Below are 16,578 nucleotides of genomic sequence, written 5' to 3' on the forward strand. Positions count from 1 at the left end.
GCAAGGATATGATGACTTTTTCTTTAAATTGGTGGTTTTAGAGCTGAAACTATTAGATGGATCTTTTTAAAAACCCTGCTGGAAACAATGCATCCTGAGTGCAAGAAAAAACTATCAGGGGTTAATGCATAGTGGAGGAAAAACATTGATATGGTCCTGCTTTTCTTTTGTCTGGAAAACTGTGTAATAAAGGAACAATGAAACTAAAAATATGAATGAATGGACAAGAGTCCAGGACCTGTAGCTCACCATGAGATGGTTTGACAGTTTATTGTGTGGTAAAAAAACAAAAAAAAAACAACCATTATCCAAAATGCCTGACCTTAACTAGATACTCAATGTAATTCTAATTAATCAATACTAGAAACTGTTTGCTTGGTAAGAAAAAATGCTTTTAGATGCTTTTCTGAAGGAAAATTAAGCTCAAAGTAATTTTTTATTCTAATTTTTCTGACCAGAATTTTTTTGATATTTTACATAAAGGATCAGCAGCGGACAATAACATGCTTATTAACTGTTGGTCAAGTCTTTTTCTTATCACACATATAGTAAGATTTCCTCAGAACTCTGTCATGTATAATATTGCTGGAAGTGTCTGCTAAACAATGCAAAGAACCGAATAATGACAGTTTCTGTGGGAGGTAAATGTTAGCTCAGGAATAGAGAGCCTGCAGGTTCAAAATGCTGCTACTAAAGGTCAATATGGAGCCAAGGAAGGTTCATCGTTCATTTAACCTCTGCTCCGACGAGCAAAATCTAAAGGCTCAGCAGTTACAGGCCTTTCATCATCATGAACAAATCATGATGTCTGCAGCACCACCTGTGGTGTGCGACTATGGACATATCTGAATGGGGAATTAAAGCAATGTCCAAATATGAACAGGTTTAAATCATTATGCAAAAATATGACAAACAGTGGGTATAGAAACCTGGGCTGAAAGGTAAAGATTTCAGCCCAGTATCTATATGTTCTTTTTTTTGGGTAATATTAATTCTAATAATATACTTTGTATCTACATAATTTCTGAAATTACAATTATAATTTATACAGTTAACAAAAAGGTAGGTTGGATATGATATAGGAAGAATGGGTGGGGATAATTGTGCACTTTTACCCACTCATTTGACTTAATTTTCTTTATATGTGTTATGTGTATTATAGTTACTTGCACGCCTGTTCAATAAATAAATAAATGGCTCAAAAGCCAAACATCACCATCTTTTACAGTCAGGGAACCTAAGAATCTTGACAATAGGAAAGAAAGAAATCACAATCTGCCTCTCTGATGCTTTTTAAAGCAGATAAGTATTCTTTAAACACACCTTTTTAACAGAAAAAGAGCCTTTTGAGTCTCAAACCCAAACATGCACTATCCTGTATGACATAGCATATTTTACCCGCTGAGTTGAATCCTGTCATTGTCTGTGGGCGTAAGCAGAGATCTGATTGGTTCCAAGGGATGTGTGTCCACTTACTGGCCATGCAGATAAAGGATAGAGAGCACTTTTGCTCTACAAAGATCATCGATGCAGGAAAGAAGGGTGAGCTCAGTGAAAGTAAAAGGCTGAAGAGGACGGATTTCTTTTCACCAACCGAAAATAGGAAAACACAGAAGAGTGTCTGACTGCAGCTATCTGATAGCATGCCAGCATTTTAACTTCCTTTCCACCCACAGCATGTGTATCAGCTCGAAGTGTTCTTTATGGGTGAAAAGTGAGAAAAATTACTATACCGTGTACACAGGTTTGAGTGGCTTTAAAATAACGTACGACATTACTCTAATGCAGTTTTACGCTCATAAGTAAGAACTGGACTGAACATGTGAGAAAAGCTGAGCTGCAGAACCAGCACATAGCTCCCCAATATAAGTTTGGCTATGGGTGATGCAGTCGTTGTTAGAAATGGTAGTACTGACACCTGTGCGCATCAGACTAACAATGGTAATCAGAACCAGAGCGGGAACAGCAACAGCCACCTGAATGTTCGAAGAATTTCAGTGTTTCGAATTATAGACAGTGCGACTGGGCTGACTGGGTCTGCCATGGTGCGCCCTTAAATCTTTGTATGAGAGGCTGTTCTACAGCTCTTTCACAACAGTTCTGCCTTCCGGCTCCTCATTTTATAAATTTTATGTATAAATCTGCAGTTTATGAACTCAAAGTGAAGCAGAAAAGCCTTTGCTTGCAGTTAGGGGTGTAACGGTACACATATTCACTCCAGAAGTATCCGGTACAGCCCGGGCGGTTCAGTACGCACAAACTTGGACATATTGTTGTATGTTTATAAGCAGAACTAAGGCTACTTTGACACTGTAGGGAAATGCGACCCAAATCCGATCTTTTTGCCAATATGTGACCCATATCTGTCTTTTTCACGGCAGTGTGAACGGCCCAATTCCGATCTTTTCACCCCCCAGAAAATCAGATTTGTGCCACTTCCCCCTCTGTTTTGTTTTGGTTGTACTAATTCGGATACGTATCGGATATTTTTCACAGTGCCCACTGTCTGAATGGTCATGCCGCATTTTATTCGTCTTTCACTTAATTTTCCTGTTTCTCAATACACATCCACACACAGCAGCAGCTAGCGCTCCATAAATGACCATTGTTAATAGCTGTGCTGCTTTCTTCTTACCTTACTTCATCTTGCTATGATGTGGTCCAAATATTGTCGAGTCCCATTGCTCAACAGCTTTCTTATAACAACAAGGAGAGATACCGGCCGGTTCTTTATTTTTTCAAGGTTTTTGTGAACAAAACATTATTAGAATCAATTCTAGAAAACAATTGCATTCTCCATTACCACCGTAAACAGTGCACTGTGGTGTGACGTTTCCTTTTGTTAGTTGCGCAAGCAGGTCGCTTTGCAGTCTTGATCCATTTAGACATTTAGTAGTGTGAACGGCTACGTCTAAAAAATCCGATTTCAGAAAAAAAATCTGAATTGAACAACAAGACCTACAGTGTGAATGTAGCCTTTGCAACGTGTTGTAGCACAGCTTTAAAAAGTGACACCAAAACAAAACAGAGGGAAATCCCATAAACTCTGCATTTTTGGTAACATTAAGATTTCCATTCAGGTACAGTGGAGCAAGATTGGTGGAGCGCACCAAAATAACAGCAGTGAAGTATACAGCTCACTCTGCACTGAACTGAATTACTCACTGGAACAACGTAATGTGAAAAACCTTCAATTTCTGAGAAAATAGTGATTTATGTTTTTTTTGCAAAATATGCTTGCTGAACAGCTTTTGTTAACACTCCCCTGGCTGAGGGGGATTCTAAAGAAACTATGAGGCCTGTTTTCTCACTAATCTTGTTCCAGAGTGCCGTCATTCAAATGGTCACATACTCTTCAATTCTTTGTTGATTTCCACAAGTTGATATCATTGGAAAGCTCAGATTCCACTCTTTCAGAATCTAGATAACTCAAAATGTCCCACGGTTTTGCAGCCATGGCAATTTTATGCTGTTGCTTAATAACATATTTTTAGACAAAGAACACACAAACACTGAATTCTCAACTCAAAAAAAAAACAAAAACAACTCAAACCTTTATTCAACTAACTGTTTTACCAAAAAAGAAAAAAGAACACGTGATCTCTGAACTCTTTGAAGGGGGCGTAGCTTGGTGACGGAGCGTTCCTGGTTTGCGTTTGTGATTGGTTGGGAGGATGTAATGAATGTGATATTAACCTACATGATAAGCTAGAATGCAAATGGAAAGAAAACTGTTCTATTATTGAACTTTTTATTGACTGTTTTTATTTTCTATCGCACCACACGTTTATAGTTTGATATACAGTATATATTGTTATTGAATCATTGGCTGGCCCTAATTGCCACAGCACCATACACAGACACAAAGTCATAGAGTGCTGTATGACAAGTTACATTGAAGTTACATATACTACATAATATAATATAATATCTATTGCTTAGATTTTTGACCAATCAGCATGATTTGATTGAATTTGACTTTGTTAAGTACTTTGAGATGACCTGTGTTGTGAATTGGCACTATATAAATACAATTGAATTGAAAAAACAAGGATAAAAAAGCACAATGCAATCAGGACATAAAAGCCTGGTAAAACTAGACAGCTTTCAGTTGTTTTTTAAAAAACGTCCAGAGTCAGCAAAGCAAAGTTGCAAGGCAAAACCATTTCACAGTTTGGGAGCCACAGATAAGAAGTCTATTTAAATCCTAAACCACGCTGACCATTTTCATGTGGTTTTATTGTTGTATTCATCCATTCGTCCACAATCAGTGGCTATACCCACTTATCCATTATTAATAAAAAAAAAATAAACACAACAAACCAAATCTCCATCCTGTTATATAGTGGCCACATTTCATTTGTTTCTCTCTGCTGAAGCGAACTGAAAATGTACGAAAGCGTCACTTTAAACTGTTTGTGCACCATTACGTCCCTACTGTGCCTTGGTAGTGGGAATAAATACAGTTATGATGAGTTACAAGCCAGAACACAACTGAAATGAAAATATCTAAAAATTATAAAATATACCTTTTGAACAATTGGATCAGAATGAAGAGTCAAAACTGCTTGCCATGTTTAAGCATTCCCCCCTGCAAGACAAGTCAAATAAAAAAACAAAAATAAAACTGCATATCAACTAATCATTTCCAACTCTTGCCCTGACCCATCTTGTCCTTGCCTCGGCACAACACGCTGGGCTTGGTGACAACATCAACTTGTTCTGTAATGTACAATCACATAACTGCGATAAATGCTCACTGCTGTGATTTAACATCGCCCCAGTCTCGGCTCCAGCTGCGTCCGAGCTGCAGGGTCACTGTTGGTGGTGTGGATGATTTAGAGCGACCCAGGTGGAAGGGCAGGCCCCCGTGTCAGAGCAAATCTATGGGGCCTTCAACCACATTCAAGCACTTTACTAAAACATAAATATATGAAATCAATGAAAGTCTTAAGGTCAGAGTATTTAATAATCTTTTTATTGTAAACCTATAAGTGTTTTTCCCCCCAAAATTACTGCATTTCCTTGAAGTGCATCCCAGTATACTAGGATTACCTTATACTTAAATTGAAAAAGTAAAACACACACCCCTATTTACACTTATATATACACACACACACACACACACACATATATATATATATATATATAATATATATATATATATATATATATATATATATATATATATACTGTATATATATATATATATATATATACTGATATATATATATATATATATATACTGTATATATATATCTATATATATACTGTATATATATATATATATATATATATATATATATATATATATATATATATATATATAGTGTATATATATATATATATGCAAAAAAAATGTAGTTCTTAGATACATTTTGTTGTGTACTTGAGTATAGTCTGTCCAGGGGCTGCAAAGATATCTTTATATTCTGTATGGGTCATATTTTTCAATCTGTTCAGTTTTCTATATTCTATATCACGTGTTTTTTGAACAATCATGTCACAGTATTTGCTGCAGAACTGCTATAAGGGTCATGGACAACCAGCTTATCAATTTTGCAATCCGCTATTTTTATTTATCTTTTTGTTGCGATTTTGTTGTCTAAGCTGAAGGATGCCGAAGCTACAAGTGGATTAGTGAAAATGTTCGTTTGTTGGCTGTATTGCAGCGCACTACAAAAATGGCCAGACAGGGTGGAGTTGGGCACACTGTGACCTGGAGGGGAGTGGGGTGTGCCTCATTTGCATTTAAAGAGACCGCACCAAAGCGAGTTGTTCCCAGACGCACCTCAGAAAAGGGGCAAACGGAGAGGCTGTGGGGCAACAATAACGAGGAATTCACACCAAAGCCTTACAGTTCCACTTAAACCATGGAACTCTAATTTAAATATGAAAAGGAAAGCTATAAAAAGCATATTGCCCCTTTTAATGACTATGGTTGACAGATAATAAACACCCAAAGTTTGGCTTCTCAAAAAAACTCAAAACTTGTTTTAATACAGAATGATGGCCCTTCTATATAGTATATCCACATACCGTAATTGGTATGCACGCAAAGGCGATCAGCCTTTAGCTCTGTTGTGGTGTTAAGGAAGCCTTGGTTGCCCAAAAAGCCATCTTTATCTTGTTTGCGTTGTTGGGTCTTGTGTCTCTCATCTTCCTCTTGACAACAACCCACAAATTCTCACTGGGGTTCAGATCAGTCCAGTTTGCTGGACAATTAAACGCAGTAACACTATGAGCACTGGACCAGCTTTCGGTCCCTTTGGCAGTGTGGGCCAGTACCACGTCCTGCTGGAAAATGCATCAGCATCTCCTTAAAGCTTGTCAGGAGAAGGAAACATTAAGTGCTCTAAAGTTTCCTAGTAGCTAACTACTCTGACTTTGGACTTGATGAAACACAGTGGAGTAGATGTCATTTAATATACCAATGTTAGCTATAATTAACCCAAGGAGTTCAAATAAGTGAATAGAGTAAAGTGTTTCCTGTTGATTCACAGTAAATCAAACAGGTGCATCATTTCTAGTCTATTAAAACATTTTTTTTCTGTGTATACAGTGAAAGATTCATTCTGTGGTGCAGCAAATAAATGATATACCAGCAAATTAATTTACACGAATACATACCAAGAGATACGTGCCCAATTTAGCAGGCACAGATCTAATTCTGGATTTCACCCTAATCAAAAAAGATGTAATTAATTAATCAGATAATTCACTGCCACGCATGGCAGGACACACATCTGTGCAGCAGTAATGGGGAGGGAGACAGCAGAGTCGAGCTGAGCAGCTCTGCTTCCCTGTGCCAGGCTCATCAACGGTGCTGGAATCCAGAGCAACTTTAAAAGAAAAGGAGCAGCACTCCCAGACACTCTGGTGATCTCTCCTGGACTTAGTGCCTGCTGTTGGCTTGAGAGAACAGAGCGGTGCGACCGCGGGAAGAAAAGATCCGAGGCTATTTGAGGAAACGGAGATGACTTGAGGGAGGCAGAGCCGGTGCAAGACAAACATAAACTGTGCCACTTCATCTGAAGACAATGGGGGACAGGACACCGAGTGTGCTCTCATCCACATCTCCATTGTCTGCCCATCTCTTTTACTCCTCCTCTGAGCATGGAGCATAAGCGGGGTGAAAGGAGGAGGGGAAGGGAGGAGGAGGGGGAGCAGCAGGGGGGCAGAGGGGGTCTGGCTGTGTTCTTTCTCCTCTGTCTGTGTGCGAATGCACAGACGGTTCAGTAGTAATTTGATGTGTGTCCCCGGGGACATTTGATGGATTAAAGCTAAGCAGCTCCATTTCGCAGCACCACCTGATCTTCCTCTGCCTGTGCCCCATATAAAGGCTGGCGTGATTGCTGATCTCAGCTAGTCTGACAGTCTCTCTCTCTCTCTCTCTTGCGCTCTCTCCCTCCCTCTCTCTGTCTGTCTCCATCTCTTCTCTTCCTCACTGGTCTCTTAAGCCTGCTGCATCACAGGAGCTATCCAGTGCTGAACAGGATTGCTTTTATTTTTTTATTTTTTTATTTTTTCCAGGGGAAGCTGGGGGAACCAAAGAGTATCAGCCCCAGCATTGCCATCAGCCTTGTCCTGCACTGGTTTCCATCTTTTTTCGTTCTTGTCTTATGTTTCTGACCACATCCACCAGAAGGATTACCGTCAAGCCCGCTCCGCTTGTTTGCGTCCTCAGAGGGTCTTTTATTTTCTCTCATGCGTTTCTCTCAGCCCCGTGTTTTCATCCACTGAAACATGCCCCGCTCTTTTTTGGTGAAGAAGATCAAGCTTGATGATTTTTCTTCGTCCAATGTGGCCAACTCCAACCATCATCACCACCTGGATGACTCGTTCACTTTTGCACGCTCCATCACAGACTCAGTGACCAGTCTTGGGGTTCGTCTCAGTGAGAATGGTGAGTTATAGCATGCCTCCAGTGTGAGCCGCTCTAGTTGAAGATGTCCTGTAAACAGCCCCGGCGCTGATTTCAGCATGCCTCACACTTCCACACGGACGGTGTCCTCGTTTCGTTTGCTGGGTGGAATTTCTGCTTTTTGTTTGAGTCAGCTAATATGAGACGCACTGAAACTGTGTAAATTAATGTGACACGTTACATGCATCCAGCTGATTTTCCGCACCAACATCCAAAATAATCCGCTTCCGAGGCACCCCACCCCCATCGCCGTGCTCCCAGACTTTTGTTTTTTGACTCCGGCAAAGGACAGACACAATTCAGGTCACAGCCACGGATTAGTTTATGTAAATGGGGAAGCAAACATGTGTCTAATCAGGAAAGCTAGGATGCGTATTTGTATAACTGCCAGAGCCCGGTGGTGGATAAACACATGCAGGCTGACGATATCTGGTCATCATATGAAGTAAAAAATTCATGAATATGAGAGATGAGTATCAGATGATACATTTGTCCTTAGCTGTTATTGTCCTTGAGTTCCCATCATGGTCCGATCCTCCCTTGCCCCCCTCTTCCCATCCAAATGGAGCATGCACACAGTCTCCCCACCCCCATCGCTCCGCTACATCTTTCTCTTCCTTCCGGGCATTTGAAAACTAGCAGGGGTTAGAGTTTCAGCAGTGCAGGCCTATTGCCGCCACAAGAGACATCAACACACTGTACAGTGAAGCCGGGAGGGAGGCGGGGAGCCGGGACGAAGGAACGCTGAAAAGAGGCAGAATAAGGAGACAAAAATGCTCAGGGCAGCAATGAGGCAGGTCACGTGACGGAGGTTGTACAGTAAACACGGAGAGAAAAAAAGGCACATAACTGCGCTGTGGTCAGCACACCGTCCGGCCACGCTAAGCTTCCGGTCAGAGCTGAGGGGCGACCTTCACTTTCACAGCCTGCTTCGGGCTCGTCGCTTCCATTTTGTGACCACGTTTAGTGGGCCATATAGGAGAGGCTTTGTTGTGATTCCCTAAGTCGCTTTAACAGAAGGAGAGGAACCACAGTGCGCAGCTAAACCCTGTTGATGATGCCCACCTGTTATTCAGCCATTTCAGAGGCAAGGTGAAATCTTAAGCAGCCGCATCACACTATTTTACGTTGCTTCACAAACAACATAAACAGATCAGCAAAAAATTTAAATAAGCAATTAACCAACAATTAAAAGTCAAGAAATGTAGTGCCAAAATAATTACATATCCCTTAAAGCATGTTTTTTTCTTTCTATTTGCACATGCTGATTGGCCATTTATTCCTCTAGTTGCAGGATTTTTTTTTTTACTAAGCATTTAATAATCCTTTTGTGCAGTTTTAGTCACTCTATTGTTCTTCGTTCTATTGTTCAACCCCATGAAAAATAAGCATTTCATTAACAGAAGAAAAGAACAATAAGTCACTGTATTAATCTTGACAAAAAAACCTTTTCATCTGAAAAAAAGAATTATTATTTTACGCTGAGCCCCCCCAAAAAAAAGGGAGATAAAATAAAGGATTTTTTTTTTTCCAGCAGCGCAGCTGAAACACCTAACGTCAGCACTTCTGCTGCTCCGGGAGATATTCTTTCCCCCCATTGTGGAGACATTTGACTTGAGTGTCTGTCGAACAACAAAGAGGGGTGGCTGAGAGGGTCCATTAATTACATGCTTGCTTTGCATTACAGAAACGAGTCTATGAGCTGTAAAGGCTGATACAGCGCGAGTCCTAAATTGTGAGCTTCGTGTTTGACCTTGAGTAATTGAAACACGGTAAACACCTCTGCATACGTTGATAGTGCCCGTAGGTTTTTGTTAGTGAGAATAATAAAATAAAAAAGAAATATCGCAACACAACGCAGTGCAAATACCCTTCATGCTTGCTGCTAATGTGGCTGTAAAACAGGTGGATTTGGCTGCTCATCACTGTTGCAACGGCAGGATTTATGCATTTAAAAGCAACCACGAGAATAAAACCAGCAAAATAAACGCATTTGTTTGGTTTTAGAAAGAAAGTGACGCTGTCTCACAGACGAACGCCATCTGTGCAGTTTAAACCCGTGAAGCCATGCAGTGCAGCATAATGCCGCGTGCACAGGCCTGTAGTTTCCTTGTCCCCGGGTGTCACGGTCATGTCTTTGACAAAGGGGGTGTGTGAACTAAAACCCTTGGGAACGGAGAAGCAGTAGTACGAGAGCACTTAAACTGATTTCTTTATGGCTTGTTTCTTGAAAGCACTTCAGCATGTTCGCGGCGGCAGCAGACAGGTGACCCTCTTTGGAAACATCGTGCGTGATGCCAAGTCTCACATTATCAGTCCTCCGGCACACGATTCAATAAACTATTATTGTGTCTCTAGGATACTTGATCTGTTTCACGCATTACTTCCATCTTCTCCAGCATTGGACCCTTCCAACAGCTGCACTATTTTACAGATGATAGGTTATTGATCAGTTCAAAACTTTGAATTTCATTAAAAAGCAGTCAATACCTAATTTCCACTGCTTGATGCACACGGCGCTTAGGAATGCCTTTTTTTTCTGCAGTTATGCACTATTTGTCTCAGGAAAAGAAATTCACCGCATTTTGAATTTGCACTTAAAAAACATCAACCCAGAAGATGAAATGCATTTAGTTGGTATTGAGCTGCGTACCGTTTCAGCATCTATCAGCCTCTGTTTGGGTCCATTTAGCTGCCAGCAAGCCTTTTAGCTGCTCTGTCACCAAGCTCCTTCAGAGGTAAAACGAAGGACAAGAATTATGCCAACTAAAATACATCTTTTAGTGAACATGTTGAAGGAAACATGACTCTTTGCTATGTCAAATTAAACCCTACTTGTTGAAGAACATGATATGAGCAGATGCGTCAACTGGGTCAAAACTACATTTTGGATTGCTGCAACGTTATGTACTTGATGCAATCATCTGTCCACTGTCGCCACATGCTTGCTTCAGAAGAAGGACTGCTGCAAAACCCAATGACTTGCAGCAAGGACAATTCTCAGGGCTTTCCTAGATGAATACTGTTCTATTTATTTGCATTATAAATTGATAAAATTGTAATTTTACTATAGATTACTTTACAATACCTTATGAATTGTTTTTGTTGTAAAGTGCCACCCTGTATGGATAAGCGGGTATAGATAATGGGTGGAGGGATAAATTTGTTTGCAGCAAATGATAAATAAAATGTAATGTAAGCTATGATAAATTAGAAAAACCTTCCAAAAACAAATATGGAAACTCAGAATTTAAACATTATTCTGTTTGATGTGTTTAATGCTAATTCTAAGAGGGAATTTTTAGTCAATTGTCCCAGATTATTCTAGAGGGGCTAACTGCCCCTTCCAACACAGCAGACTCCACTGATAACTCGGCCTTAATGAGACTCTCACTGATAAACCTGAGATAAATATCATGGCTTCAAGTTATCATTAATAACACGGCTCTTTGCTTCCCAATTTTAGCTTTAGAACAACTTTACCTTAATAAAACGGGATGAGTGGACCTCATTTAACCTTCACTGTCTATGTCAAGCACACGTTGGCCGACAGTGAGAAGCAACAAGTGTGTGTGTGTGGGGGGGCTGATTCTTCAGTCATCCGGAAAACCATAACCTCGTTAAAAGACATTCAACTCGAGGAAAAACACGGCAAAAGATTCTTGTGGTTTACAAAATATAATTTTACATATGCTTGGTACAGCTGAACAACAGTAACCAACCCGGAGGGCTTGAATGTCTCACTCTTTTCTCTATCGCTGCCCGAGTTTAGTAAAAGCTTCAGCTTGTTCTGTGCTACCATTCATCCTTCCACTATTTTGAGAAAGGGCAGCCATCCAAGTTTGTAATAATGTAATCACGGACATGTCAGCGTGTCCTCATCCATCACAACCTCTGGCCAACTGTGTTTGTGTGTGTCCCTTACCCAGGATACATCCAGGATTACATCACGCCATCTGTATACCAGGGGGAGAAGAAGATGGAGCATAAGTTGGCGTCGCCGGTGTCGGACCCCTTGTACACCCAGGTGAGCAGCGGAGGGGAGTACTGCGACCCGGACCTGAAGCACCCCGACAGCCCCCAGTCCGGCATGACGGCGAGCGGCTTCTACAGTGGTGAATCGGAGGCTCTGGCCGAGGGTTACACCATGGATGCCTTCTTCATCTCCGACGGCCGCTCCAGGCGAAAGGGAGAGGGCGAGGCTCGTGGGTCCAGCTCGAGAAGCAGCAGTGCAAACGGAGGCGCTCAGGAGCGAGGAGCCGGCGTACCTCGCCACACCTGCAACGAGTGCGGGAAGACCTACGCCACCTCCTCCAACCTCAGCAGACACAAGCAGACGCACCGCAGCCTGGACAGCAAGATGGCCCGCAAGTGTCCCACCTGCAGCAAAGTGTACGTGTCCATGCCGGCGTTGGCGATGCACATCCTCACCCACGACCTCAAGCACAAGTGCGATGTGTGCAGCAAGGCGTTCAGCCGGCCCTGGCTGCTGCAGGGTCACATGCGCTCACACACGGGGGAGAAGCCCTTTGCCTGCGCCCACTGTGGCAAAGCCTTTGCTGACCGTTCAAACCTCCGCGCCCACATGCAAACACACTCTGCCTTCAAGCACTACAGATGCAAGCGCTGCAATAAGACCTTCGCTCTCAAGTCCTACCTGAACAAGCACTATGAGTCAGCTTGCTTCAAGGGCTCTGCAGACGAAGACGACTCCGGATCAGAAAACTAACCCCCGAGAGAAGCAAAATTTCTGAGCCCCTTGTCGAAGGTTCACAACCAATAACCCTGTTCACTCTGCCCTCCATGCCTTTTTTCTTCCCTTTTTTTAGAAAGCAATATTTTCACTGAGATTACGTGAAGAAACTCTGATAACTGATTATGGCAAAGACAATTTCAAAAGATGCTGGATTTTTTTCCCCCTGCACAGTAGCTAATCGTCCACAGAAACATACAATCAATCAACCTTCCCCGCAAATAGAGACTGTAGATGTTAGTTGTACACAACTCTCAGCGACATGTGCTCACACCGATGTGGGAACATGTAAACACACACCCACACACACACACACACACACATACACACACACACGCACACACCACGATACACACATGATGCACATCCACACTTACAACACAATTATATATGAGGCCTGGCATGTGAATTTTTATCAATGACTATAATAATATTGATATCAATAGTAATAATATTTAGATTCCTGATATTTTATAGGAAATAGTAACAAAAAACAAACAAAAAAAAACATAAAAAAGGACTAACAGTGTTATTTTGTTTTTTAGAGACAAAATGACCTCTTGTATTTTTATGCTGCTTTTTATTTGCTAAGAATTGAATTCTTTTGCAACTGCCAACATAAACTTTTTACAAAAATGTGAACTATGACAGTATTTGCAAAAAAGGGAGATCATTTTAAAAGGTAAAAAAAAAAAAAGAAGACAAACCCTCCTTTTTTCCACACCAACCTTTCAATTCAACGGATGTTATTTTTCTATTTAATTTTTCTAAATTTATTTTTTTGTGCTTTTTATCTCTTGTTGATCAAAAGCTTCTTTGTAACTGTGGGTACATCAAACAGAGCTCATCTTAAATAAGCTATAAAAGATCATACGTCATTCAGATCTATTCTGCAGGAACAGCGATTTTGAAATGTTGGCCTGTTGAGCAGGTATTACTTCTCCCACCATCTGATCCGATTCACAGTCTCACCCTGATGCACAGACTTGGACAAAAAAAAAAAACAAAAGAATAAAAAAAAACAAAACACTGAGAGCCAGACCAAATGATCGAATAAGTGCCATGAGCAGTTCACTCATCTATAGCAATTAAAACTTGTTGTTCTTCCTGCACCATGACGGCTTGCGTAAACTCTGCTGCCTTCATGGTGACTCGTCCAGTCTTAATGAGTAATCTCAACCCCGTATTTGAGGTGCTCCCCCCCCTTCCTCCACCAGTATTACCTCAGAGTGAACGTACGGACTCGCACACCCTCAGTTACAAAGTGACAAATTTTTGTGTTTGTCTGTTTTTATATGTCGCTCAAAGCTACGCCCATGGTTTAGTAGATGCATACCATCTATTTATCATGTAAATACTTTATTTATCCTCCTGTTTATCTATTTATTTATTTATTTATTCATCCTGTTTTTTTGCTTATTTATTGAATACTTATTTATCATGTATTTATTTATTGTTTGTAATTTAAAAAAAAAAAAACGAACATCCATTGACCTTGTAAGATGCTGCTGATCTTCAAAGAAAATGTTTATATGCATGAAAACTGTAGAGAGTCCATGGGACTTAGTTTTAAAGAGGAACAATGTACAGTACCAGTGCTAGAGGACTTCCAATGAATGAATGCAGATTTAGTTTTTAGGTTTTGTGGCAATAACTTGACTGAAAAAGCAATTGACATGGAAAAACAATCACAACTGTTCTGTTTTTGTTCAACTTAGGGCAATAAAAAGAAAACAATGACACGAAAAGGCTGATTTTGTTTCCCAAAAAAGCCCTCCACCTTCTCGCAGAGGGACATTTTTGGCCTCTTTTTTTTTGTCTTTCAATCTCAGGCAATTAATAGTTCTCAGAAGTCGTCTACGCTGGTGCGGATGCATCCTGAAAATCAGAGAATAAACAGGTCTCTTTACGCTAAAGTCACAGAGGCACGACAGCAATAATGGCGGCAAGATTAGCAGGACATTACTCCAAAACTGACATGAGGTTGCTATTTGTTAACCCAAGATTTTTTTTGTTTTTTACTCTACATTAAAAACACAACAAGACATTAATTCTCATTAAGGTCACAGTGATAATAAAGTATTTAGCAACGTTTAACAATTTGAACTCCGACTGAGACAACATAAGGCTGTTTACGCACTCTGTTTAGCAGCACTAAGAAAATGATCTTGGCATTAACTTCCAGGGAGAGAAAAAAAAAAGTTATTTTTAATTGCTGTAATAAAAGGACACGCAGCACGGCATTTCCAAACCACAGCTTAATTTTTTTTCACTCCCCCTGCATCCCTCCCCTACGCAGCAGCCGTCCTCACCCTGTCCCAACTGCCTCTGAACAGACGCGGCGAGCAGTAGATGTGCTGAAGTGGGATTGGCGGAGGGTGGCGGAGTGTGGGAGGATAACAGGTGTTTGTAGACAGACTGCAGATAGGGAGCGTAATTGAGTCGGTGAGCGACCTCCAAGGGGAAGGTCAAGCACCAGCAGGCAAATGCACTGTCAGCTATTTGCATATTCCAAATGGATGGCACTATAGCAGTAATGCTGAGCTCGCTCTGAAAAAAAAAAAAAAAAAAAAAAAAAAAAGCTAAGCTGAGGAGGAGAAAAGAGAGCAAAGAGGAGCTTCTGTTCTATTTGTTCATCCTCTTCTCTCTGTTTCGCCATCATCCTGTGTAGTGCTACAGCTGAATCACTGCATGAGAGCATCCAAACCACCTGTCTAATGATCAACGTGTAGGACACACAATCTGGAACATCGCTGTAATATTACACAAATGCAAAAAAAACAAAACAATTGCTTCCAAGATTATTATTTGTTTTTTTTTCGTGTTTTTTTTTTTTTTTGTCTATTTAAGATGTAAGAGTCCAATAAGGTATCTCCAAAATGCGGGGGTTGTGTTGTAAAATGGCAAAAACATGCACTGGGTATATTAAAAAACCTCAACTGCAAATGCAGGCTTGCATCTAAACCCTGGCAGTATTAAAAGACTACTTAAATGGAAGGTGGCACAACATGATAGCAAAATATTGCATTTAGATGTAAGGAAACATTGTTCCTCTTTGATTTTGTAAATATATTTGTAAATATATCACAGCAATAATATCACAATGCATGTAGACATTTAAATGCTCTTTTTCTATCCATGTCTTTTTTTTTCTATTTAAAAAAAAAAAAGAAGACAAATGCAGGTACCAATTGCAGTCTGGTTGGCCATATGAATCAGGGAGCGTCTTGATTACGAAGCTATCTGTTATAAGTTAGAACAACAACTATCAACGCTGTGTTTTCTCAAAGATCTGATCATGTTGGGTATTATTTTTTATTCTTCCTTTCTTCTTTCCTTTCTATTTATGTGCCCGGCTTGGCTGCGCAATGAAAAAAGTGCCAAAAAGTATGATTTCCATGACAAAAGCCTTCAACATATGGTTGGCTGCTTGAAACCATCCATATGGTCCTCAAAGAAAAAAAAAACTGATTAAGATTTTCCACCTTCTTTCTCATTCTCTCTGTCTCACTCTCCTCCTTATCTCTCTCGCTCTCTCTTTCTCTCCGTTCCAGTATGAAGAAACTTAAGCCATGATTGCTGAGGGGTGTTTTCATTTATCTTGTTCTGCTACAATTAATAATGATGACCACAATAGCAATGATAACATTAATAAAAACAATAGCACAAGGAACCAGCAAGTCCACTTGTATTTATTTTTAAATACATATTTATTTTAGATTTTCTGTATATATATATATATATATATATATATATATATATATATATATATATATATATACACACTACAAATTTCTACAGAAAATCACATGTAATGCCTTGCAAAACCATTGATTTTTTTTTTTTTTTTTTTTTTTTTTTTTTTACAGAAACCTCTTTACTGTGATGTTTTGTGATTGGC

The 16,578-nt window shown here is 40.2% G+C and overlaps 1 protein-coding gene across 1 annotated transcript; it reads left to right on the forward strand.

Moving 5' to 3' along the window:
• The first annotated feature begins 7,221 nt into the window (after nt 1-7,221).
• Nucleotides 7,222-16,350, forward strand: scrt2 (scratch family zinc finger 2). Its single transcript, XM_012875646.3, has 2 exons — nt 7,222-7,906; nt 11,854-16,350. Exons 1-2 carry the CDS (start codon nt 7,747-7,749, stop codon nt 12,651-12,653), a joined length of 960 nt encoding a protein of 319 aa, XP_012731100.2. The 5' UTR covers nt 7,222-7,746; the 3' UTR covers nt 12,654-16,350.
• The last annotated feature ends 228 nt before the right edge of the window (nt 16,351-16,578 follow it).

Source organism: Fundulus heteroclitus, chromosome 1 (genome assembly GCF_011125445.2).
Source record: "Fundulus heteroclitus isolate FHET01 chromosome 1, MU-UCD_Fhet_4.1, whole genome shotgun sequence".
NCBI lineage: Eukaryota > Metazoa > Chordata > Actinopteri > Cyprinodontiformes > Fundulidae > Fundulus > Fundulus heteroclitus.